This window comes from Parasteatoda tepidariorum, chromosome 12, assembly GCF_982258835.1.
Source record: "Parasteatoda tepidariorum strain Cologne lab strain chromosome 12, Ptep-v5.0, whole genome shotgun sequence".
NCBI classification, from domain to species: Eukaryota; Metazoa; Arthropoda; class Arachnida; order Araneae; family Theridiidae; genus Parasteatoda; species Parasteatoda tepidariorum.
The window spans coordinates 13,076,890-13,104,579 of NC_141766.1; the positions used below are offsets into that span (position 1 = coordinate 13,076,890).

At 28.5% G+C, this 27,690-nt stretch overlaps 1 protein-coding gene across 2 annotated transcripts in view; it reads left to right on the forward strand.

The window, feature by feature from the left end:
- The first annotated feature begins 7,815 nt into the window (after positions 1-7,815).
- Positions 7,816-27,690, forward strand: part of LOC107449518 (grainyhead-like protein 1 homolog) — a 175,411-nt gene continuing 155,536 nt past the window's right edge. For both annotated transcript variants that reach the window (XR_015430874.1, XM_016065069.4), the window contains exon 1: positions 7,816-7,986. Coding sequence is in view for 1 of the 2 variants with exons in the window: in XM_016065069.4 (XP_015920555.1) it covers positions 7,958-7,986 (29 nt within the window). In the remaining variant the exon portion in view is untranslated. The remainder of the gene's footprint in view (positions 7,987-27,690) is intronic.

Consider the following 27,690-nt stretch of genomic DNA (forward strand, 5'->3'; position numbering starts at 1 on the left):
CAAATAACACCTAATAATTAAATTTGATTAGTTAATGATAAGCTGCTAAGGGTTAATGAACTGGGAAAAGTTTTTTTCATGGCCACCCTGTATTTTTTTTTACTAAGGAGACAATAAGAATTATAGTTTTGAGAAATACCAACCCGTTCTGCTTTAGCAGATGACACTATTAAGCAAAGTTTAAAATAATAAACATGTGAAAACAAGTAATAATTTTGGGCGGATAAAAGAGTCCTTACCGACAGTTTTTCACACTTATTTTTCAAGTCCTCTTGGAGACCACTAATTTTTATTTAATTTCTAGAAATATAAGCTGTTTCACAGCTAGTAATAGATCTATTTAATCTCTTTAAATTAACCATCACGCCTTTAACATTTCTTAGAAGTGCTTCAAGAACACCTTTTTTGTCAACTTTCTTAGGACAGCATTTTTATGCAGATTTACTTGTTTTTTCTTAACCTTCATTCTTGCCCAGGTAAATTACATTTACATGGGGTTACAAACCAAGAAAATTATTCAGGTACTACCTTACGTATACACATTATGCATGATATAATACTGCACTTATTTGTATTTATCATTTTAAATTTTAAAATTTTAATATTAAAGTATTTCTTTTAATTAAATTGAATGAAAAATAATCATTAAAATTTAAATAAAAACTCTTGTCATATTATACACTGGCATGAGAGGCATTTTAACCTTTCTATGCGTTTTTTCCCCCTTTTTTTTTTGTAGAGATGATTTCCATTTTATTTAATCAAGCCAACATATATGTCACATTGATTTCAAAATTTTTCTTTTCCTGCAATTTAATGCAAAATGTCTTGAAATATTGTCTTGGAATCTAGAAATTTTGTTTGGATTAAATTTAAATCTTTGCACTCAGTTCAGTTGAATATTTCTTTTTTTATATAATTCAAGTCTTGTAAGAACTAATTCTTCAAAAATAAATGTCAATCTTAAATTAAAGTTAAAATCATGATTTCCGTAATTAAATATGCAAAACTTATGCTTATTTGTTAAAATTGTATCTTTCAATTGTATTTTCATCCAATTCTTAGATGTAAGAAAATCGCTTCACGAAAAACAAATACCCGACTGATATGAAAATTGTATTTAATTTAAAGTGACTTTCAAATCACTGTACTTTTCCTTCTGGTTGATAAGCATATTAAGAATGTTCAGGAATAAAATTAAACAGTATTTATTAAATTTCCAATCAACCATCTATAATATTGAGTTTGACCAAAGATTTTTGCACGCTAGTGTATAAATGCTGCTAAACATTCTTATAACTATGAAATTAAAATATTGGCAAAATATATTAAATTGTACAGTCAGCAAACAACCCTGAGAATAACTCGGAATTTCATGTTCTAGAAATTAATCTTATTGGTTCGAGAGGTTAAGTATATAATTAATTAATGCAAACGATGTCATAAAATCGAACGTACTTTCTCTGGAAGAACATACCTATTTTTTGACGGATTTGAATTTCTCAAAATGTGAGTAATTTTATTCTAATCCATTTATGAAATTTTTACTCTTGTCATATTTCGCCATATCTAGAGAACTTTTTGCACACAATTTTAAAATATATTTATCCAAAGGTAATTCCATACAAAAAATAAATTTTAATAATGGTCGAAATAATTATAAGGCATACAAATTGTAACATTATTTTAAGGAATGTAATTTTATGTGCCTAAATACGAAATCGGTTGAGTACCTCCTGATAAATCGAATTTTAAAACAGTCATATTAAAAATCCAGTATCTCACGAAATGTTTCACAATTTTGAATATTGAAATAAATTACATTCTTTAGTGTAATGTTAAAATTTGTATAATTTAGAATTATTTTTTTACTATTAATTAAAAAATATTAAATAATAATAAATATTCATTAAAAAATTATTTTTTGAATGCGATTTTATTTGGATAACCGAATTTTATAATTGTGTGCAAAAACTTTCAATTCGCTTAATCCACAAAATGTAAAATTAACGTTATGGGGTCCAAACGTTGAACCGCTCTTCGGAACAAACTATTGGGACCATATTTCCCAGATTGCGGCTGTTAGTTTTCCAGAGAATCAGACTGTATTTTAAAACTTAACAAAAATCTTTATTTTTTAACTAAGAAAAAGGGAATAAATCCTCCGCATCTGCATTTTATCGTAACGAAAATAAATTTTTCATAACAAACTAGCACTTTATCATAACAAAAATCAATTTTTCATAACAATCTAGCACTTTATAATAACAAAAATAAATTTTTCATAACGAACTAGCACTTTATCATAACAAAAATCAAATCAACAAAAATCAATCAATTTTTTGGATGACCAAATTTTATATTTGTGAGCAAAAATTTTCAATTCGTTTAATCCACAAAAAGTAAAATTAACATTAAGGAGTTCAAACATTCAACCGCTTTTCTTAACAATCCATTGGGACCATATTTCCCAGATTACGGCTGTTATTTTTCTAGAGAATCAGACTATATTTTAAAACTTTATAAAAATCTTTATTTTTTAACTAAAAAAAATCTGTGCTTTATCGTAGCAAAAATCAAACTGAAAATGTTTAGTTGGCGAGCGACAGAAGCGTGCCAAGACGCCACAGCATTTGCGGTAATATTCTGCCCCCAATAAAATTTACAAAATTTCAATTAAGTAACAATGAAAATTAAGTAATATTGTTCACATAGCACAAATAAGCATAATACAAACATACTTTAAATTGGTAAAACACATTATGGACCTAGTTAAAATACCTACCGTTTACAAACCGAAATGAGTATCATAGAGTTATCCCTAAGGTACAGATATTACTGAAATATAATTTTGAGGATCAAAATTATGTAAGAAACTTTTTCAAAACGACCTCTAATTAAAGAATTTCGACATTAAAGAAAATTCAACAGTTAAACTTACTACAAAGCCTCTTTGGAGAGCACCAAATTCTTACCCGATTAGCAACCAAATTTTAGTCCTCTAGGTTTCTTTAGAGGTCGATGATTTTCCTTCTTTTTACAAAATCTGAAAATATAACTTACAGTACGAATTAATTCCCATTGTTATTTGCTTATTTAAATATGCTATTTAAAAACACTATTGGAATCCTGTCTTACATAAAGTAAATTATATTCGAAATGTTTTCGGTTATATATATAAAAAATTAGAATACTTGGGTAGCAAAAAAAGAAGCTCCATTCCACCAGAGTTTGAAATTTTATCCACACTAAGAAATGAGATCTGTTGGATTATCTTCGGAGGGCACCATTTGAAGGCTCTTGACTCACTCTGTTTATTACGAAGGTTTCCAGCAAGCACAGATTTGTATAAATCCATGCTAAAGTTAATAATTGAATCATACCGCAAATATACATCTTATATATTCAATTTTAGAGCTTAATTTCCTTAATAGTCTAGGTAACAGTTCCACAATTTTAAGCAAGGAATATTTACTGTTTTATAGGAACTATTCCTGATTTGCTTCTCAGTAGATAGATACTTCATACCATCTGAATCATTCCCACATTGCAAATACAATGCAGCACCGTCATCAGATGCATCACAAAATCCATGAATCTCCAACCAGCACACAGCGTTTTGTCAAATTGAAGTGAGGTGACATATTTCCCTATTCTGTAGCGTCAGGCAATGGTGATCCCAATCCAGTTTAGGAAGTTTTTGCATAAAAATTTTCGCCTTCCCAATTACTAGTCCCAACAGTGGTTTCAACAGCTTAGCAATGCATGATAAAACTGATCTTTAGGTATAGTGAAATGGCATCGTAATATTTGACAAAATTTTTTTTTCCTTTTTGATTCCATATCAGACCATGAGTCAACCCTTATTTTAATCAAAATTTTATTCTTGTCCTACGTAAGGTACATTTTCCAATAGACAAAGTTCATTTCATGATTACCCGTGAAGGTTGCCTCATTGAAGAAGGTTAGCACTAGATTACCCAAGGAAGTCATTTTGACTGCTTTTTAATTTCAATTAGAAAAGCAGTGATGCATATAATGACACAATTTCTTAGAATTTTGTGACTTTTGTACAACGTATAATTTTTTTATTCTTAATATTTACTAATAACTTGTTGTATAACTGTAAATTATATAAAAAATACTAAAAATTAATTTTAAATTAATTTTTTTACCATTAGTTATTCTTTTACAATCCACTCATTTTGACTGCTTTTGGGAGGTATATGCAAAGTTTCAGTCTTTCTAGTGTTAATCAAGTGAGTCAATTCCGATAACACACCATCAGCGTCCTTATGGACGACTATAGCTGCTGCTGGTCACCAGTCTCCATTCACCGCGCTTTAGAATACGAAAATGAGCGCTTGTAATGCCATATGTAACGGTACGAAGTCTACAATTCCTTCATCTTTACCGGTTTCCAAAATATCTAAATCAACTTGATTTATTTAAATGCTCTCAAGGAACATCTAGGAATGTAATTAAAACTATGTAGATTCCCTGATATTAAATATCCGAGAGAAGAATCTATCAATAAGAGCGAATCATTAATTTGGGGGACTCGAATCGGTTACTGAGGATTCATACCGAAAGAGTGACGAGGAAAATTATCGCTAAAATTAATTTTTTTTGGTATGGATCCACAGTAACCGATTCTAATTCCCCAAAATACATTAATCGAAATCATACGGTGCATTTTTTAATGTCATCAGTAATGGCTATTTTAATTTTATTTTATAGCCATCGTTGAACAGCCTACCCAATTTTTTTAGGTTTACAACTACTAATGTTCAACTCCGTTGTCTTGTAGTTTTCAACCCAATCCAGAAGACAAAGGAGCTGCTGGATCAAGTATTGGGAGAAATGTGCCTTCAAAGAAGACTTTTTGATGAAATTAACCTGCATTTGCATTACATGGAGAGGAAAATCACGAAAACCTCTCATGGTTAGCCTGAAGGCAGAGGGATTCTAACCCATGATCCGTCTACCACTGAGGATATTTTACGTCAGCAGCATACAACCAGCCATCGCTGGAATTCGAACCCGGTTCATCTCATTGGAAAGTGAACGCTCTATCTTCTGAGCCATCATGGCTATGGTGTGTTTCCTAATTCTGCTCATGACGGTAAACAAATAATTTATATGATGCCCCATTCATCTGTAATAAATTCGGTGATTCGCCATTAGTAAATTGAGTACTGGCGTGATTCACAACTCTTAAGTTTCGTCGAACTTTTTAAGGGGGAAAAATACTCCAGTGGGAGATATGCTTCTCCATTTTCATCATTTTAAAGAAAGTTAGTGCGCAATCGCTCTTTTGGAACCACTTTTCATTTCAGCAAAGTTAAACATTTCAAACAGTATTACGTCAATTCTAATTAAAAGTCATAAACATATCACGTAAAATAAAAATTTTGTAATATTTATACCTGTAAAATAGGAGTCTACTATAAGCGAATACTTAGCTGTTAATTGAAAGCTCATAAAATAGCATTAAAGTTAAATAGCAGTTCAGACGGAACCACTAAAAAAACTTACTACAACCGAGTGTATCCTGAATTCAATATAGCGTGGTTAGACTGTATAATGCCTATTTATCTTATTATTAAATCTCCGAGAATTTTTTTAAAATGTTCTTTTTCGAGATAGTGTTGATTTTCTGACTTTCTTAAAACTGGTTTTTAAAGAAAACAATAAGATAGTCGTTTTCTTTAAGAGAAATTTTTTTATTCTCCCATCAACAATTAGAAAAACATTTTTATCATTTTGAAATTGCATAGATTTGGCGCCTTTTCAACGGCTAATTTTTCTCATCAATATAATTCAGGAGCTGCTCAATTATTACAGTTTCTAAATTCATTTTTAACCGATTGGAAAAAATAAGAAGTGATTTCGGGATGGATTTAAGGCATGTTCTTAAATAAGTTAATTAAGTATGCTTAAATCAGAATTTTTTTCAATATAATTTTCCATTACCAAAAGTCATTAATCAATTTGAAAATTATTTTACCAAAAACTTAATTGAAATTTTTAATCTTTTTTAGAAAAACTTTAAGCTTATTGGCGTAATTTATAATGCGAAGAATGAAAAAGATAAAAAAAAATATTTGATTTTTATGATTGGATACATTGTATACAAATAACTTAATCGTTAAAAAGTGATACTGTCAAAAATAAATCTTTTTATTTTCTTTTTGATATTTTTTTAAAAAAATATCTGATTAGAAGTTTTTTTTTTTTTTAAAGTATCAATTGAACCTGTTGCCATGCATTAAATTTTGTGTTATTGTAGATTATAATTATGTGTAATTATAATTCCTTAAAATAACGCCTACAATTGCAGGTAATCATAATTTATGATTACTAATAGTCACGTTCGCAATTGTAAACGCTAATTAAGATCCTAATTACATGTGATTCATTTCTTGGAATCATTTATTAAGTTTTTAAATTCTTGATCATTATGGTGATTCAAATATGAGGGAAAATCCTAAAGTTACCGGGTCAAGTATTATTTCACAATCAGAAACTAACATTTTGGAAAACAATTATCATCTGCTTAAAATGAATAAAATTTTATTTGTACGATAATTAAATTAAATCATACCATGAAAGATCATACATTTTATCTTTCATTTTTAGTTTGCTAGTTGGACTTGTGGAAAGAAAACGATATTTTTCAACGTTTTCAACTCAATAAATATTATTTTTTTTAATAACAACTTTAAATTATGAAATTCCTTACATTTTTGGTTAATTTTAAAGGACAAATTTTTAAATTTGGGAATATTTAATCTAATTTTAAGTTTGAATGGTTCTTAAACTATTGTTATTGCTTCGAATAAAATTTTCAAAACAATTCGCTGCCCTTAAATATAAAACGATTTTTTTATACTAGCTCATAATATATAATTATATATTAATAATAATATAAAAAAGTGATCCGACAAATTTTCCAAATTTTTGAATCAACATTTTGATCATCTTCAGAAGTTGACATGATTTTTTTTTCATTTTTCATAAGTATTTTCATCACTGTGAATACGTTCTTCAAAAATTGCATCAAATTGCTTCTTTATTTTAAATAATGTATTTAAAGTATGTTAATATAAGCATATATAATTATAGCTCTATGCATTTCTACGTTTTTTTCTTAAAACAAAAGAGGTAAAAAAACATTTCTTTAAAAAAATATTAATTTATAAAAGTATAGTACGTAAGGACATGCATGGCCAGTTAGTACATTCTGCATTTTTTCTCTATTCCTTGCTTCGATATTTATTCTTTCTTTATTATTTTACGCAAGTACAGTAGATAATTCATTGGTTTACAGATATAGTTTATTCATATTAAATTTTCGAGCTCTTAAACTACTGTTCTCTTTCACAGTTAATAATATCTATTTCACAGCCAATGATTTAAACAAAATCAATCAGCTTAAAAATTGTGTTATTTTAAAAAAATTTTAAAACTTGCCTTAAGCAAAAATCATTTATTTCTGAAAATAATTTATTTCTCTTTCTGTAATTATTTATTCTTTCGCTTTTACAATTTCTATAAAATCCCTCAGTTTAAATATTGTGTAATTCTAAAACAAATTTTAAAAACTGCTTTTTCAAAAATTTTCTTGCCCCCTTCGTTACTTCTGTTGATGTAACATTGCATGAAGATACGAAAATCACTTTGGTCTTTCTTAGGTCATCCCCCCAAAAAAACCTTTCTTTTTCTACCCACAATGTCAAGATTTTGGATTTTCTTGCAGATGGTAGCGCCACCTACAGGTCCCATACGTTTTCTTACAACCTGTTCGATCTCATAACTTCACAGGTGTTCAAACTGTCGGTTTGGTTTTTGAAGTGGTTTGGTTGCGCGAGTCAAATTGACCTTAGGAAAAAAAGTGCTTTGAACAGAAATGCAATGGTTCTAAATTCTGGATACAATAAATGCTGATTTTAAGATGGTGGATGTTCTTTTTAATAGTCTCCTGTAAGTATTTTATGCAAATTTTTCTCAGTTTTTAAATTTTGAAAACAAAATAATTCATTTATAATTATATGATGATGTCTAGGAATTTTTCTCTTCCTTTTTTTCTAAAAAAAAAAAAAAAAAAATGCATGATTTTTTTGTATTAAAATTATGTTTTTTGTTTCTCCATCTGCCGGTATTTTTCACAAAAAAATATTTTTTAAAAGTTTTTATGAAAAAATTAGGGATGTAACGAATATTCAGCAACTATTCGGTATTCGGCCCTTTGGCCGAATATTCGGCCTAGCCGAATACTGAAGTTATTCGGCCGAATAATGTAGTATATGCTATTATTAATTATGCTGCTATTATGAATTATTTAGATTTGTGAAAGCTTTATTGTTGGCATCAAGATATTTAAAATATTACAAAAAATACATCAAGTTGTTAAATTTTTTTTAAAATATAGAAAGTTTAAAAAAGTAAATTTGTTAATATTTATTTCATTTTTAATTTAAAATTTGAAAATTATTTAATTGCAAAATTAAAATTTCAAAAGTGAAACTTTTTAAAAAGTTCTTAATTTTCTGGGTTTTAATAATTTTTCTGACAAAAAAGAAAGTTAAGAATACATTTAACAGTAGTAATGAGTTCTTATTTTATATAAAATAGCATATAAATTACAAGTATAACTATAACTAAAATATGCCATTATTAATGATTTAGATTTATAAAAGCCATATTGCGTTGCTATTGGCATCAACATATTTAAATTATTACAAAAAATAAATCAAGTTGTTAAAATTTTTTTAAATATAACAAAGATTAAAGAAGCAATTTTGTTAATATTTATTTCATTTTTAATTTCAAATTTGAAAATTACTTTAGTTACATAATTAAAATCAAAAGAGAAATTTTTAAAAAGTAAGTATTCGGCCACCGAATATTCGGTATTCGGCTATTCGGCCCCATCACTATTCCTTACATCACTAGAAAAAATACATCAGCCATTTTTTAAAAGTTTTTATGAAAAAATACACCAGCCATACATCATGAAAAAATACGTCAGTAGAATATATACATTCCATAAATTTTTATATTCCTTAAAAAATAAATATTTTTTAACAGAGCATTTCTTCTGTTATTAAAATGATTTTTTTTTTTAGTTGTCTTTGGTAAGAATCAAATATTTTTTCTTAATTTTAACTTTCATGAATTGTGCCTTATCTGTAAATTAAAAAAGAAATTCTTCAGTAAGTTTATTTTAAAATGATGTGATAGTAAACTTATTCTAAACTTAAATTTTTGTTCTTATTTAAGTACATTGTTCATGTAACGGCGCACGTCTTTTGATGTCAAAAGTGCATTTTTTTTAATTGTCTTCTGTAAGTTCTGTTTATTAAATATTTCTTCAAAAGTTTTTATGCAATATGTCTCAACTTATGAATTGAAAACAACTTTTGAAAAGTTGAGAGAAAAAATATCTTTACAGATTATAAATTAGGGATGTTGTGTTCGCTTGCTATGCATAAATCTTTTTATTTACATAAACACGTTTTTCTTTCTCTTTCTTTTTAACAGTCCAGGATTCTTGATATTAAATTTGTACTTTTAAATGCTTTTTTGTTTCTTCTGCTAAAAAAAATAAAAATCAATTTTCTAATTTTTTAAGTTAAAAAATTCATTAATACTTTAAATTATGTATGTGAGTAAAATGTATAACATATATTAATTTTTTGGTTCTATTTAAAAACATTCTTATTTTATGGTCTTCTGATATCATAAGTGCTTTAAATTCATATTGCTGCATTAAATTTCAGTAACAATTTATATATTTTTTTCGATAAATATATCTTAAGAAAGTTTTATGCACTGCTCTTAGAAGTTATGCCATGACGTTATTGAAATTTAAATTAATTTTTAACAATATTTTCTCAAATTGTTTCAAAATTAAAAAAAGTAACAGTTCAGGCGTTAACTAAGTTGGAATCTTAGACATTAATTAACTAGGCTGTGTTTAGAGGAGTTTGAGTTTGGCAGAAATAGACATCTGGATTCTGCCAATTAATTGAATTTTAATTTATTAGCGTTCCTACAAAATAGCGTTCATTTGATATTGATACTGATTTCAATTTCATATTGGTCTAATCAAACTCAACCAAATCGCTCCCACTTTCTAGGTTGTCGAATTAAAATTATACAATAATAATGTAAAGTAATTTCCATCAATTTATCATAATAAAAGTAAAAATTTTACTCATTAAATTTGTAAATTTCTAGTCTTAATTGCCTAAAATGGTGAGGCTCAAGTTATAGTCATGAAAAGTGTTTATTTAAATTGCTCTTTTTTCAATTTTCAGTTTTCAGTTTATACAGAAAGTAATTATCTTCCTTGTATGTTAGAATCAGATGAATAATAATTACTCAAATAGACTGTACGAGATAGAAACGACGAAGCACCAAAAACAAGAAAAATTTGTATTAAACTTCGTGAATGAATTAGGAGAGAAATTAACACTTTTATTTCATTACCTTATGCTCTCTTATGATATTTTATACAGGAGAAATCTTCATTTAAAATATTAACAGCAATTAAATTCAGTTCATTTTAAAGGCGGAAGTACTAATATAGTTTGGGAAATTCTTTTAGCTAATAAACGAAGTGAAATTAAAGTTCTGAAGAGAATTCATTATATTACAAATAGTAAAAGCGTAAAATTTAATTTTTTGAAAGCGATGCTAAACTAAAAATTAAATTCTTTGGTATGAAGACGTTTTGAAGGTTTATTATTATTTATTTATTTATTTTATTTTTGATTAACCAATTTTGGCATATTTGACAAACTAAATAAATAAATGAATCAAAACCACCTCCAAAGACAATCACCCCAAATTTTTTTCTTCACAAAAGAACCCATGCAAATAAATTATCTTACATAAATTATAAAATAATCTTACGTATATCTGCAAAAAATAAAAATTATAAAGTTGATTTTCAAATCAGTAGGAAAAATTAAAATACTTCCATATTTTTTTCACTACTGACACTTTGGATCTAAAGTTTTTAAGGTATTCAAGTTCTTTTTTGTGAAGAGGTTTTTTTTCCAAAGTTCCAGTGTGATCTAACCTTTAAACCAATTAGTTTTTTTAGTAGCTATAAAACCAGACAAAACCTTAAATTTTAGTTTCAGTTAAATGAGTAGCTATTAAACATTTTAGTTAAAACTAACTTATTTGTTTTGTTCTTCCATAATTAAAAGTAAGCAAAAAGAAGGCCATATATTGTTTAAGAATACAATTATTCAACAATTACAACTGATATTGTATAATACCTCAAAGTTGCGTAATACAATCGTTATTTAGAAAATAAAGCTCATTTTAAAGGCTTTTTGGTTTTAACTATTCAGAAAAATAAATATATAAATAAATTATTTAATGAAACCTTGCGAGAGAAACTGAGAAAAACAAATAAGATGAAATAAATAAAGCGTACTTTTGATTAAATTCAACATAGAGAAAAAACAATTTGATAAAATTACCCTACGGCAGTGTTTCCCAAACTTATGACTTTTGTGTACCCTTTCTAAATTTTTCGTAACGCTGTGTACCACTAATAAAAAAATTAATGTTTTTTTTTTTTAAAAATATGTTTATTTTTCTTTTTTGGTACAAGGTTCTGTTAATAAGTTTATTTGCATCAGTGAGAAGGATGGTATTGTTTTTGCTGTGATAACAGGTGCTGTGATAAAAAATTGCACAAAAGTTAAAAATCACAACTAGCTGTTGACATCACTAATTATTAACTGTTAACTCGGAAAAAAATAGCCAATAGAAAAATACGTAATCGAAAATTTTCATGGCTAGCTTTGTTTTTAAATAAAAAAATTTGAAATTTTCGCTTGTTGCAAAATATTTCGCATAAGAACGCGTACCCCCGCTAAACTGTTCCCGTACCCCTAGGGGTACGCGTACCACACTTTGGGAAACACTGCCCTACGGTATGATGATAATAATAATAATTCTGGTAATACAAACCAAAATATGCGGTATTTGAACCATCCATTTGGTAATTTTCCGTTCATATGGTAAAAGCTTCCAGGAAATTCTGATTTTCAAAATTATATCTCTTATTACCACACAATTAGAAAAAAAATACATAATCTAAAAGCGAATAACCGAATATCTTAACCGAATAAATGGTTTTTATGGCATGCCCTATTGTACTATGATAAAATTACCAAATTACACCATATTTTCCAAATTTTATCACACGTTACAAAATTATATTGTATTGTAAATTTTACCAAAATCATTATCAAAGCGTTTCGGTAAAAATTACCGAGAGTTTTGGTGCTCCCATGCAGCCAGAAGCACTTAATCTTACCATATTCTAATAGTATGGTCCATACTTTTTTTCTGAATGAAGTTATTTAGTTATTTATTTACTCAGAACAATAACAATTCAAACTAACTGAAAAATTGGATGAAAAAATTGATAATGTAATCTTTTGATTACTTTTTCAACTGGTTTTAGTACGCTAAAAGAATCATACTTTTTATATGTAAAATGTAATATTTCATGATTTTCTTATTTTCTTTCGAAACTATATTAATTAGTTTTGAACGTATTACTTTTTAAGTATTATGATTGTCTGAATACAAAACATGAATACAAGCATAGACTTGTGGAAAATTAAGATGCAAGCAATAAACCATAATAAAAGTTTTTTTTTTTTTTTTTTCAAATCGATTTAAGGAACAATTTACAGATAGAATCTATTTTTCTCCGACTTTTTTGAACTACATATTTAAAAAAATGTTTAATTTTGGACTTATTTAATGTATTCCAGAAAATTCGGAAGTATATTTCGGAGTTTCGGCTTAAAAATGATTCACAGTATTATTTAATTTCTTCTGATTTCCTCGAAAAGATTTGAAAACATTTCTTTTTTTGATCTCTTCGTTTTCTCTTTTATTTTTTACATGAACACCAAAAGGATATAAGCTTTCTCATCTTTATAGATTTCAGCATGTTTTTATGGAAATATTTTTCTAACAGGAGACAGTGTCACATGAAAACTAATTGAAACAAAAGAAACGATGTATTCAACAACTTAAGTAGTTTTTATTCTTACCTTTAAAACAGTCGCATTAATTGTAACCATTTTCTGTTTGGATCATTTTATGTGGCCTCCTTGACATTCAATTTAAATTTGCATAATTTTTTGCAGAACTGCTTCTTAAGTTTCATATTCCGATTTCACAAAATAAAACTATAAATATTTTAAGAGGGCGTGATAGCCTGGTTGGTAGGGTCCAACCGCCCATGACCAACAGTTCATGGGTTCGATCTCCGCCAGCCGAAGACTCCCCGTGTAGTAAATAGCGACTGATGCACGTTAAATCTGTCGATTCGTAAAGTCCTCCATGTTCCCATAGTAAATCAATACCTCTGGGGTTACTGATTCAGGAGTTTCCTTGTCTTCCGGATTGGTTCAAAATTACAAGGCTACGGAGGAACATTAGTAGTCGTATACCCAAAATATTGGGTCGGCTCTTGAACTAGGGTTATAAAATTTATTCACATTCATCACTTTTAGTAAAAAATCAAAAAAGTGAAGGATTTCCATAGAAAAAAAAGGAAAAAGTTCTTGAAAATCAATTTGGTAGTTTTTAAAAAAAGATACATTAAAGTAGGCAAAACTTTTATGGGCTAATGCAATTGAAACTTGAAATGTTTTTACAAATTTTTGAACTATTCCCATTTGGACAAACAGCATCATTTTAGAAATCGAGGTATTCCTGAATCAACTTTATCGCGAATTTTTTTTTGTTGATTTTTTTTTGTTATTATATGCGAAAGCGTTACTGCTTTTTAAATAAATTCTTAATGTAAAATTCTAATTAATAATGAAATTTACTTCATTTTATTTCTATAAATGTCTCATTCCTTAATCAATTACATCTTTAGTTGCGTTCAAAGAAGGAAATTAGGAAGCATTTAGCCAAAGAGGGCGGCCAATCGGCAACATTAAACTTTAAATTAATTTCAATTTTTGTGAGGAAATTTAACTTTTTTTACATGTGAATATTTGACTCAAGCAAAATATTCTATGAAAATTAATCATAAATATAGTAATTGAAGATAATATGACAAAATTTATTTCAAAAGTTTTAGATTTCACTAATTTACGAAATTTTTGCGCATTTAAGAAAAAAAATCGATTATTTTATTGACAATAGTAAATTTTTTACCTCATAATAATTAACATATTCATAGTAATAAGGTACCTATAAAAATATGACTTTTTCGTTAAAAGTTAGTCTATTTTTTATAAAGCCATATTATTTATAAAGCCATTTTAAACGTAAATTAACGCATTGCCAATCTACGTCGACTTCCAAAATCATTAGAATGTAATTTAATTTGAACATTAGTTAGGAAAACGTAATTATAAAAAAAATGAGGATAAAAAATTGCGCGAGACTATTTAAAATTTTAGCAAGACTAACACTTACCAAAACATCATTCTTTAATTTCTTTTATAGAAAATCGAAATTTAACTAGGAAGTAGAGACAAGAAGCCTTAATCATTTTTTCCAGCATCAATTATTTCTTCATTCTCCTCAAGCTACCAAAGCATAGGTGGATTTTGACCCCCCTCAATGGCGACAACTCTGTTGCAATCAGTACAGCGGAATGTTTTGCCCCTGAGATATTTGAGCAGGAAAGCCCTTGAATGTTCATCCCTATCTTTAAACCTTTCTCCAGTAACTGTCACTTTCTCCTACTAGGTAGATAAGTTTTTATCGTTTGCAAAACCACTGTAGTTTAACTATAGTGTTTTTTTTTCCTTTAAAAAAAAAAGAGTGAATAAAAAGTAAATTTATTTTACTCATTATTTAAGTAGTCAATAAAAGATGTATTTTTTGTTCACAATTTTCCACGTTCCGAAAATGGAAGTACGAACAATATTATTTTTCATAAAGTATTTTTTGCGTTTATCGTTTTCATAATTTAGAATTTTGATATTCTGCTTGTAATATAATTTACCGAATAATATTATTTTTCATAAAACATTTTTCGCATTTATCGTTTTTATAATAATTTAGAAATTTGATATTCTGCTTGTAATATAATTTACCAAATAATATTATTTTTCATAAAGCATTTTTTTGCATTTATCGTTTCCATAATTATTTTAGAATTTTGATTTTTGCTTGTAATGTAATTAACAAAAATCCAATTTCTATAATACGACTTGAATACTTACAATCTTTTAAAGGGGAGTTAGGAACTTTAATTTGAGATATTAGTTTAGAACCTAATTCTGGAACATTGGTGCCTCAAGGATTCTATTTTCAAGTAACGCAATGGGTTATGTTGGGTACATTTCGTTTAACTGTTATGATGATACTTATTCAAGATAAATAATGATGTTTGAATGGAAAAAAGTGTAATGAACAGTGCAGAAAATCAAAAAACAGACAACCCTGAATAACTTAGAATTTAATGAACGAAACTTCACGGATCCAATCTAATGGTTCAAAGAAATGATCTTAAACATGCTCATTAATTATAGCAGACTATATTTTAAGTCACAATTCTTACATAAAAAAGTACTTTTCTGAATAAACATACCTTTTTTTCGACGGATTTCTGACCCCCTAAATAAAGCTGTAATCTGGAAAATATGGTTCTAATAGTTTGGCCAGGAGAGGGGTCTAAAGTTTGGATCCCTTAATGTTAATTTTACTTTTTCGTGTTTCACCACATCTCAAGAACTTTTTAAACGAGTTGAAAAATTTGTGCTAATAAAATTCGTGTATGAAAGAATAATTCCAAGCAAAATGTAACCTTTAGTAAATATTTTGTTTATTTTATTATTTTATTTAATATTAGTCGAGGCTTTTGAATTATATACAAAACTTTTGAATTATTATATTTTCCATAGAATTATCTATGGATGAACGAATTTTATAACTGTTAGCACAAATTTTTCAACTAGTTTAAGAAGTTCTTGAAATATGGTAAATTAAGGATTACATAATAGGGATTACATATTTCTTAAATTTCTTTAAAAATAATTCTTTAACAATGAATAACTCTTTATAACTAATAAATAACTCTTTCTTAAATAACTCTTTAATTTCTTTAATAATTCTTAATCATATTTTAATTAAATTAAACCAATTATTTAGTTTTTATTACATTTTATACACATAAAAAAACAAATATAAATATTTTATTCTTTTCTTAACAATCAATGTAACGACTGACTTATTATTTTAATAAATGTAAAGCTCATTAATTCACTGTCGTGACTAAATTGAAAATAAAATCTATTTATAACTCTTTATTTCTTACCACAAAAATGTTTCAGTTGCACGGTTATACTGATTCTGACAATATTTTTAACTATTCGCTTTCGCCAAATTATTTTCAAATTTAATATTGATTAGGGAGGGGGTTGGCTTTATTTTTGGCTATGATAAATTGCCAACCATGAATCTCTTCCCATGCTCCTAACTGTCAGTTGGGAACAATTCACTTTCGAATTCTTGGATAACGGACTGGGGAGCTTCTTGATGAGAGAACAAGGCTGATTCTCTTGAACCTTTTAAGGGACTTTCCTTTCTTTATTTTAAAATTTTGGAGCCGTCATTATAAGATTTACATAATAAATCAGTTTTTCTTAAACGATTTTATTTATTTTTCTGGGATAAATATCCCCCCTTTATAACGAAATTCAGATATATCTCACACCACCAACAATTATACTTAAATTCTACAAAGAAACTCCGTCTACTAATAAAAAAAAATTTGGATTTACACTGCCATGAAAGGGTCCAAACTTTAGACCGCTCTCCTGAACTAACCGTTGAAACCATGTTTCCCTGATTGAGGTTAGCTTTTGGATTAATCAGTGAGTACAGAAAGACTCCAGTGCGTTAGCAGACAGTGAGTCCCATGATGAAGTGCTGTTTTCGCTAATATACATATCTTTAAAATTTCTTTTTGCTTATTTTTGGTTTCTAACTTTTTATTTAAATAATTTTTTACCGTCATCCAAATTGGTTTTTTTCACTTAAGGAAATTGGATTTTACTGAGAATTACTAACTAAAATCCATAACATTTTATTGAGGTAAAATTAATAGAAGCGCTATATCTAATAAAGCGACTTCTCTATTTTTGACATTTTTTGAAAAATCTAATAATACTGAACCTAATAATAATTATAATAAATGTATAGAGAAAACACAAAAATTTAACTTAACTCTCTTAAGAGTGTTGTAGATGGTGTGTTGGTGTGTTTTTCCGGATGATGGTGTGTTTTTTCAGAAAGGAAACTCTGTGGCAGAATTATTCTGGGCTTTCTGCGACAAATCTCTCTAGCACTAATATCTTTCTGCAAGACACTTTTGATAATGACATATATATCTAATAAATTACTAATTAAATTTAAAGTAACAGAAGCGTTGTGTTTAAAAAAAAATTATTGGGATAAAGTGAAATTGTATATATTTATTTTAAATGAATGTGTTATATTTTTTTACTTTAATATCATGGGCAATATTCTCACATTTTGTCGGACAAAAACACACTAATTATTTCTTTTTTCGCATTCCGTAAATCCACATCTCCCTAAAAAAAAATCGTGAAATCCGTAGCAGTCTACCGAAGAAAAAAAAAGACTCCAAATTTCGCTAATCGGACTCTACAAAAAAGGGGGTAATGAGTGTTTCGTTTCGAGATTCAGTTGTTGGAATAAATAATATCGTATTAAAAATATGGGATTTTAAAAATTATGCGGAAATAAATGCCCCTCCCCCCCAAAAATGATAGAATCATTGCTTTAAAAATTAAATACTCATAAGCGTGATTCGAATTTCCCATAGTGTCAAAAATACATCGGGATATTTAAAAACCACGTGTAAATCAATAACTGCCGAAAACGCAATCGAAACACTACATGGATTTGCGGTAGTATCGGCATAAAATGAGTGGGTAAAAAAGTGATTATTTGAATGAGCAATTTAAATTTTACGCGTAGAAATATTATTAACTGAGAAAAAACAGGAATTTTAAAAAATCTTTGGAATTCGGTGGAACTAGCCATAAAAAGTAAAAAAAAAAAAAAACGATGAAATCGTCACTTTTAAAAATAAATAATTGATTTGAGTTTCGTGTATAATTAAATGACATGAAAAACGTCGTTTTTTTCTTCTTTTTTTTTTAAATGTGAAAATTTGTAGCAATGACTGTCGAAAGAACAATTGAAATGCCGCAAGGATTAACGAAAATATCGGCGCAATATCAAAGAATGATTTCTTGAATACGCGATTCGAATTTTACGTACCGCAAAATAATATCGGCATTTTTCAAAAGTTCACGAGAACATAAATAATAACTGAGCAATGAAAGATATCTGGATTTCGAAAAAACAATGCAAAAATTCGTAGCAATAATTGTCAAAAAAATCGCCCTTCACAGACAAATTTAATTAAAATGTAAAATACGGTGTAATTGAAAACTATATATATATACATATGAATGAAAGAACAGGATTTCAAGAACGGAACTATCTTTTCAACTTTCGCGATTTCGGTTTTTTTTCCCTTATATTTTGTAATTGAAATTCTCGCCGAACCCAGTCATTATCGAATTTTTTTATTCTTAAATAAATTCGGAAAAATCACGAGCATTTATTTTCCCTCCGATGCGTGGGAAAAGAATCTTTTGAAAAATGAAGTCGAAGTTTTGCTATATAATATACGTCGTTAATAACCCTGGAGAAAAGTCTTTTGAGAATCTCGGTAGATAAGAAAATCAAAACTTTTTCATTATTCTTTATTTTTCATTATTCCCAAATAAAAATAAAAAAAAATTACGAGCATTTCTTTCCCCTCTGATACTCGAAAAAGGCATTTTTTGAATATAATTATAGAGAAATAAAAATCTACCGCACATTTCTCCAGAAAAAAATTTTTTTACTTCATTATTCGTTATTTTTCATTCTTTTCAAATAATAATAGTAAAATCACGAACACTCCCTTCCGATGCTCGAAAAAGGATCCTTTAACTATAATTTTAAAGAAAAAAATTTCGAAAATTTCTTCCGAAAAGGAAACCAAATTTTTTTACTTCCAAAAGAAAAAAATATTCTGCAAGAACTCCAACGTTATGTGACAATGTCGCAGTGATTCGGCTACGGGAACAAACATTTATAAAACATTTTTAAAATGCATGAGTAAAAAAATTAAATACTTTTCAGAATTTAAGTATTTGTTTTGAAGAATTTTAAAAAACGGAAAATTGAAAATATTATGCATAAAGTAATCATTTTAAAATGTTAAAAAAAAAACATCGATTTTTTATGATTATTTCAAACGACTTTTACACGTCGTTCTAGTGTGCCGTGTTTGTTCTGTTATACGTTTAGAGATTCAAATCGTTTCAGTAAGGAAAAGGGGAACACAAGATGAATTAAAAGGGTTAAATAATGTGAGACAGAAAAAAAAATCTTTTTAAAATTGAGATTGACTATTATTGAAGATCTTCAACCTCATTTTGTTTGTTAAGAGTAAAACAATTCTGACAGCATTCAATAATTCAAATTAAAATGCTATACGTTATAAATTATTATTAACGGGCATATAAATTATTATTAATTTATATAAATTATTATTAACAGACGGCAAAGATGGAAAATTGTTTTAATTAAATCTTGGAAAGATAAAAGTAATATTGTTAATAAATTTCAAATGAATTATTTTGTATTTTACAATTTTATTATTATTGTTCATATTACTTCAACTTAATTTATGCGTACTAAAACGCTTCACTTTCTATCTCAAAAATTCATTCAACGAATTAGAAACCTTTAAGTCTTAATGCTTAAAATTGTTTCAAAAGTTAGATCACGCTTCCTTAAATGTGTCATTACGTCTTCAAGTTCAAGAAACGGTGTTTTCCTGTATCAAGAAAAGAAAGAAGAAAAACGAAATGGACTATCTAAAAGAATTCGAAACAACGCCTTAGCATAAAAATTGAGTGCAACCCTTATCGGTAGTTGTCACATCTGTCTTTTCCAGGTACTTTTTTGAAGAATAAAAATTATCCGTAACAGCTAAAGTTTAACCTTTTTAATTTATTAAGTGTATGTTAACAGTTTATGTGTATTTTAACAGTTTATAGCAAAATGTGTTGCTCAATCAATATATAAATCAATATGTTACCGTGAATAATCGAACTCTGGAGAAAGTCGACATTCACCTGTGACTGACCAAAACATTTATTGTGTGCTATTTTATATTAATTTCTTCGTTAATATTTTAATATGTATTCGATACTTTAATATCCAAATGGGGCAGATTAGGAAAAACAGCAGAGTTCAGAATACAGAGCAGACGCACAGACCTTAAAAAACATTAGCGTAGGGAATGCCGGGTAATAGTATATTGGGCAGTGGCACTTGGCCGTATAAAAAACTATATGGGTGGAAGTACCGGTCAAATGTATACCGAGAAATTCTTAAAAAAAGTCAGACTTCAAATATTTACCAAAGCGGCTATGTGAGCCGCGCTAGCTCAGGGGATAAAGCGTTCGCCTTCCAATAAGGTGAACCGGGGTTCGATCCCGGCGATGGCTGGTCGATACGAGTTCCAGCTTGCACCGAACATAGTGCTGACGTGAATTATTCTCAGTGGTAGACGGATAATGGGTTAGAGCCCCTTTGCCCTCGGGCTAACCGTGGGAGGTTCTCGTGGTCTTCCTCTCCATGTAACGCAAATGCTGGTTAGTTCCATCAAAAAAGTCTTTCACGATGGCAAATTTTTCCCAATACTTGTTCCTTGTACTTTCCTGGATTAAGTTCAAAATTACAAGGCTACGGAGGTGAACATTAGTAGCATCGGTTTTTGATTATTAAAAAATTAATAATAAATTAAAAAACCGTCATTATTTAGAATTCTAAAATTATTTTTTTGAAACTTTCATAAAAACTAAAAATATAATTTTTACTTTGTGTATATGAATATAAGGAAATTAATTTATTGCATTCAATTCCGAAAGTAATTCCGGATTTGATAGTTTCAACTAAATTTAACTTAATTAGCTAAACTTAATTATGTTATACTAAACACCTTTTCACAAGCAAGCATTGATATCTGGTTTGGTTTCTAAGTGTTTCCAACGTTCACTAAAAATGTTTACATTTAATGCATTTTTAGTTACATTTTTCCTACATTTTTTGTACATTTACAATACATTTGCAGTTTACTGTTACTTAGAATTTTCGATTTCTACGAAATGTACTTTCTGCTTGTATTTTTACTAGTACTTTTTATTCATTACTTTTTAAAATCAAAACTTTTTACTTTCGCTTAAAGTACTTGTACTTTTATTCGTTACTTTTTGAAAGAAGCGTTCCCATGTATGATCACAGCCATACGCCGTACATGGCGGTCTTCCCTCTAAATAGTGCCGTGTGGCCGCTCAAAATCTAGTCTCCTTGAAGCATTATCTTCCCTTTACCACTGCTGCCCACAATCATGCCCAGTGGGCACTGGGCCCATGTCCAAGAGGGCGCGGGTTCGATCCTTGTCGGTCGAAGACTCCCGCGTAGTAAATGGTGACTGATACTCGTTAAATATGTCAACCCTCAAAGTCCTCCATATCCCCATAACAAATCATACCTCTGGGGGTACTGGTCCAGGAGTTTTATTGACCTCTGGATTGGTTCAAAATCACAAGGCTACGGAGTTGAACATTAGTTGTCGTAAAACCAAAATTGGGTCGGCTGTTCAACGATGGTAATAAAATAAAATAAAATAAAATAAAATCATGCACAGTGAGCCGTGGTGGCTCAAGGGATAAAGCGTTCATCGTTCAATGAAGTGAACCGGGTGCGAATCCCAGCGAAGGCTGGTTGGTACGAATTCTGCACCCGGCTCGCACAAACGACAGTCCTGACTTAAAATATCCTCAGTGGCAGACTGATCATGACCCCTTGCCGGCAAACTAACCGTGGGAGGTATTCGTAGTTTTCCCCTCCATGTAACGCAAATGCGGGTTGGTTCCATTAAAAAGTCCTCCCCGAAGGTATATTTCCTCCAATACTTGATCCAGGAGTTCCCTTGTCTTCTGGATTGGGTTCAAAATTACAAGACTACGGAGTTGAACATTGGTAGTTGTAAACCCAAAATTGGGTCGGCAGTTCAACTGGTTAAAAAGTAAAATAATGTCATGCACACTGGATAACATTTCGCCCTAGTTTTTATGCAATACCGCGGGAGGAAAAGTCAAGCTTCTCGAAGCCCTTCTCGAAGCCTCACGTTCAAAGTCAGTAAGCTGTCGATAATGGCTTCTTCGTCAATTTTTGACTAACAGCAGCTCACTGTGTCAAAATTGAGCGAAAAATAACGCTTACGAACTGTAGAACACGTATTTAAAGCAACCCTAATTTGTATGTTCACAGCGCCTAGCGCGAAATTTGAATAGACATCTTTTATAGTTGTATAAACAAACCTACCAAATTTAGTTTATCCAGCACAACTTCTTGGCTTTGGGATTTTTTTCCGTCGTTGCAAATATACAGTCACTAGTCAAATTATTAGACGCACTATAAGATTCTATAAAAAAATCTTTATTATCAAGTGATACTATTCAGCATTATTGTTTTTATGCGGCTGAAACCAGTTTACACTCGCTTATTTTCGTGTAACAATGGGTTAACATTGTAATGCAATACGTTAAAAATAAATACAAATAGGAAGTATATAAAAAATCTCCTGAAAATCCATTACACGTATGTTTAAATATAAAAGTGTTGCATATAAACTCGTGCAAAACATGTAATTATAAAGAAACTACAGTGCGTCTAATAATTTGGTCTAATTATTATAATATACTAATATAATAACTGATATAATAAATATTCTATATTTATATAATATATCGTCTAATTTTTCTAATCGTCTAATTTATATTATATATCGTCTAATTTAACCAGTTGATGCATGAACGTAAACAAGTGCAACCGTTTTCAGTCACGTAAAAACAATAAAACTGTATAGTACCACCTGATAATTAAGATTTTACATAGAATTTTATAGTACATCTAATAATTTGATCAGGGACTGCATATAAAATAGGAAAAAATAAATAAACCAATAGAGGAAAAAAAATCTCTACAGATGCAAGCTTATAACTGAAGGAAATTTTTTGTTTCACTTATAAAGTTTTCCAAAAAGTCTAGTTAGTTCTGATCTTAAATGCTTTAATTTGCCACTAAGTTAATTTAGGAGCAATCATATGCTTGAACTGATGTTTGAAACTGCGTAAAAAATAGAAGTAAAAAATAGAAAAATACTTTAAAACTAATAATAAATAAATGAAAGTTCCCCAAAATTAAAATTTCTTTGCGTTTATGATCCAGGCTAATTATGTTTTCATGCATGCTTTCAGTTTGAATTTATAAACAATTTTCGGCCACGGTCTGGTGAGTTTTCTGGATTAGACATAAATATTTATTAAACTTTTCATCCTTTTAATTTTACAATATACATAAACATATATGTAAGTCTTCATTTTTTAAAATTAAAGATGAAGAAATCAGTTAAACATTACTGCTGAGAAATTTTTCTTAAAAAATCAAAGCGATAGACAACAAATTTAAATCATTTTTCTACCTTTTTTTCTTCTCCTTTGTTTTGCCAGTCGTATTAAAAAAAATTGAAGACAAAACAAACTTTAGAAGTCAAAAGTGCGTAATTTTTTTTAAAGTAAATAGCTATTATTGCAAGGGAAAAAAATCTTACCACGCTTGAGTGATTTTATTTCTATTCATCTAGTCGCACGTTGTACTTTTCCCATGATCGCCTTCCACTTTAAATCTCTTAGGATTTTAATCTTAATACACTCTTAAGCTGTTCTAGAATTAGAAAGTTCTCTAACTACCACTTTAAAATATTCTTTACTTAAACCTTTATGAAGATTAAATTTTATCAATCAATGCTCAGTCTAGAAATATGCATTCAAAAATAAGATGATAAGATGAAGAAAAGTATGAGAAAATTATTGGGTAAAATAATATGCAGTTTAGTTACCAAACGTGGGAACTATAAAGAATATTGTGTATTAATGATTGAAAGGAAATATATGAATAAAACGTGTAAAAAGTACTTTAAATGAAAAATGAACTCTGAATGATTTTTTTTTTAATTTTCGAGGAAGAAAATCCTTTACAAATAATAAATCCATTTAATTTTGCTCATATTTCAGATTCAATTACAGGAATTATACAAGCAACAAAAGTAACAATAATTATTTGGTACAAGAAAACTTTCGGTACTGGAAAAAATGCAGCAATCAGTAATGAAAAATATCCTTTGAAAATTAGATTTTGGACACAATCAGTCAAGTTCAGTTTAAATTTTATTATAGTATTTATATTGCACTGGGTTTCTTTCATTTTTAAATTAAAATCAAGTTTTCATTTTTAAATTAAAATATTTTTAAACTAATATTATTTAAGTTCAGTATTTTGCATTTATTATTTTTAAATTTTAGTGTTATAATTTTTTAAAATTTTAGTATTTAAATTTTTTTAAAAAGTTTTAACATTTTATTTCTTTAGAATTTTTTATTTTAATATTTTTCAAGAAATTATTTGCATTAAATTTATTTAAAATTTCAAGACCATTTTTCGACTTTTTTATTACTTAATTCTTAAAGAAAAAATAGGAATTAAATGGTAAAAAGTTAATTTTTTTAAAATTTTATTTTTAAATTTAATAGTTTTTTAATTGAATTAAACATTTTAGAAGGTTAATAATGATTGAACCAAATAAATGGTTAAGCCAAAACAATAGAAGGTGTGTCTCCAAAAACTGTTACTTTCTGATTATTCCATTGTTAATTTTGGTTCGAATATAATTTTACAGATCATCTAGCTATTGCAATTATCAGGAATCTTCCGATACTTTTCTTTGATACTAAATTATAACAGAATAATAGAAGTATTTGTTATTTGACTAAAGTAGCATTTTATTGTTTGAGGTGTATTTGACTCTCTGAATAAATTTTGATGTAGTAATCTGTTTTTCATACATTTAATTGAATCTTTAATAATTAGAGATCTCGCTTAAAGATGTTAATTTATTGAGGTTAATTATGAATCACGGAATGAGCTTCCTCTGTAAGACAATTCTGTTAACCAATTTCAAATTGTCTAAAATAGGAGAACAAGTGGAATTTTTCTAAGACATCTGAAGACCAAATAAATAATGCTATTTCGAATTCGATAATTTATTTATTTACTTTTTTTTAAAACTCGAATACAGTCGATTCATTTTATAACAGTCGTTGAACAGCACACTCAATTTTGGGATTTAAAACTACTAATGTTCAACTCCATAACCTTGTAATTTTGAACCCAATCCAGAAGACAAGGGAACTCCTGGATCAAGTACTGGAGGAAATGTGCCTTCGGGGAGGACTTTTTATGGAACTAACCGGCATTTGAGCTACACGGAGAGGAAGATCACGAAAAACTCCCACGGTTAGTCAGACTAAAAGGGGACTTTAACCCATGATCCATCTACAACTGAGGATATTTAACGTTAGCACTGTGGTCGGTGCAAGCCGGATGCGGAATTAGTATCAACCAGCCATCGTTGGGATTCGAACCCAGTTCACCTCATTGGAAGGCGAACACTCTGTCCCCGGAGCCATCACAGCTCAATTGATTCATTGTTCTTTCCCATCTTGTTTTAACGCTGCAAATGTTATTCTTAATATAAATAATAGTCATTAAATCGTTTCTGGGTAATTACCGCATCCATAAATTTTACCACCATTTGGAAAAAAAGTTTTTTTTGTTTTGAGAAGAAAAACATTTGGATAAAACACTTTTAATGTTTATATATCAGTTGATGAAACAGAAAAAGTAAAAATGAAAGCAAATAAACAGAATCAACTTTTGAATCAATGAAAAACATTAATTTATGGAAGAAGAATGGCTATCTGTTATAAATCTTAATGTTTGCGTAAAGAGCTTGTTCAAACTAAAATTTCTAAATATATTAAAAAAATAAACGTATATTTTCATCTTTTTACCGTATCGTAAATATTTTCACCGTAAACATTTAATTTTTTTAAATTAAAATTTTTTATACTTAATGTGAAATTATAATTTTATTATTTGTTTTTAAATTTAATACTTTTGATGCTTTTACATATTTACATTTCATACTTTTTAAATGATTATTTGATATTTTATGATGAGATTATCTATTGTTCTCCCTGAATGGTCAAAAGAAAAACGTTTGACAGAAGCTCTACTGTATATACTTTTAAAGATGATGAATTTAAAATAATATTGGACCTTGGAGTGAAATATTTTGCCATAGGCAAAACCATGTGGAAATAAATTATTTAATCTGAATATAATAAACTAGCAGTTGAAGGTCATAGAACAAATATTTCTAATTAGTCATTTTTAGCATAATTTTTGGATAATTTTTTGAGCCAAGACAAATATCTAAATGTTTTAAAATTAAGTATTTTGAAGCAAATAAAATACCGAACTCAACTGTCGAAGGCATGAAGCATCACATCATAGAAAAAAGAAGGCCTCTGTCCCAGTTACCTTAAACGTGAAATCCCATCCCTTAGTAGTTCGAACGTAGCGACATCTTTCGGACTTTTTCTTCATTGCGCAATTTAGTAACCCGAACGTAGTAACATATTTTGTATTACTCCCCACTGCGCAATTTACGTCCTTTACGTCGGACTACTAAATTGATCCTAGCAGAAGTCTTCCTTCTTCTAGAAGATGTTGGGTGGAGACGGAGAGGAAAAATTCTATATATATTTTTAATCCCTTTTATTTAATTTTAATAAATGAACTGATGATTAATGTTTACTATATTAGCCAGTATGTTCCGATCTATGTAAAATGCAAAGCCGCCACCGAATGATAATTTGAGAAATAAAACGTGCGGTATTTTAGATTTTCTATTTTTTGAGGCAAAATTATGCCCTTACAATTCTGCAGTCAATAGTTTTTGACAGGTAGTTAAATAGTATACAGTTGCCTGTTGTAGGTTTTTGGTTAAATATCTTTGTTTTTATGCAATTAACGTTAAACAATTTTCTAACGTCATACGGTTCTATATCGATTCTCATTAGCTTAAACTGTTATCAAATCAGATTTTTTTTTAAAAATTAAAAACTAAGAAACATGTAGTTTTTAATTATTTACTCAATACCACAAAACGCATCATTTTATTGCTTTAAAGTTTTAATGAAAATTAATAGAAGTTCTAAAAATTTCCAAGCACTATTTTTCCCACTTTACTTTCTATCTCTTTTAAAAGGCATTATACTATCTAATCAAAAGTTTGTTAAGTGAAAGAAAAAAAAATCTATCAAGAAAGCACAAATCCAAGATAGAGAGGAGGAAATTTCCAAGCATTTCAGAATTATCTGATTCTAAGAGCCCCTGGGCTATCTCGAGATTCGAGGAAATATTCTAGTTACTGATTGAGTCTTCGGAATCTAGCTAAAGTAGACATTTGTGTTCTTTTCCGATGTTTAATAAAAATGAAAGATAGCATTTTTTTCTTCAATGAGCGATTTATAGTAGCATTTTTTATTGGGCAATTAATTCCATTTACTTGAGCAAAAGATAGGAAATCCAAATGAACTTGGTCAAAAA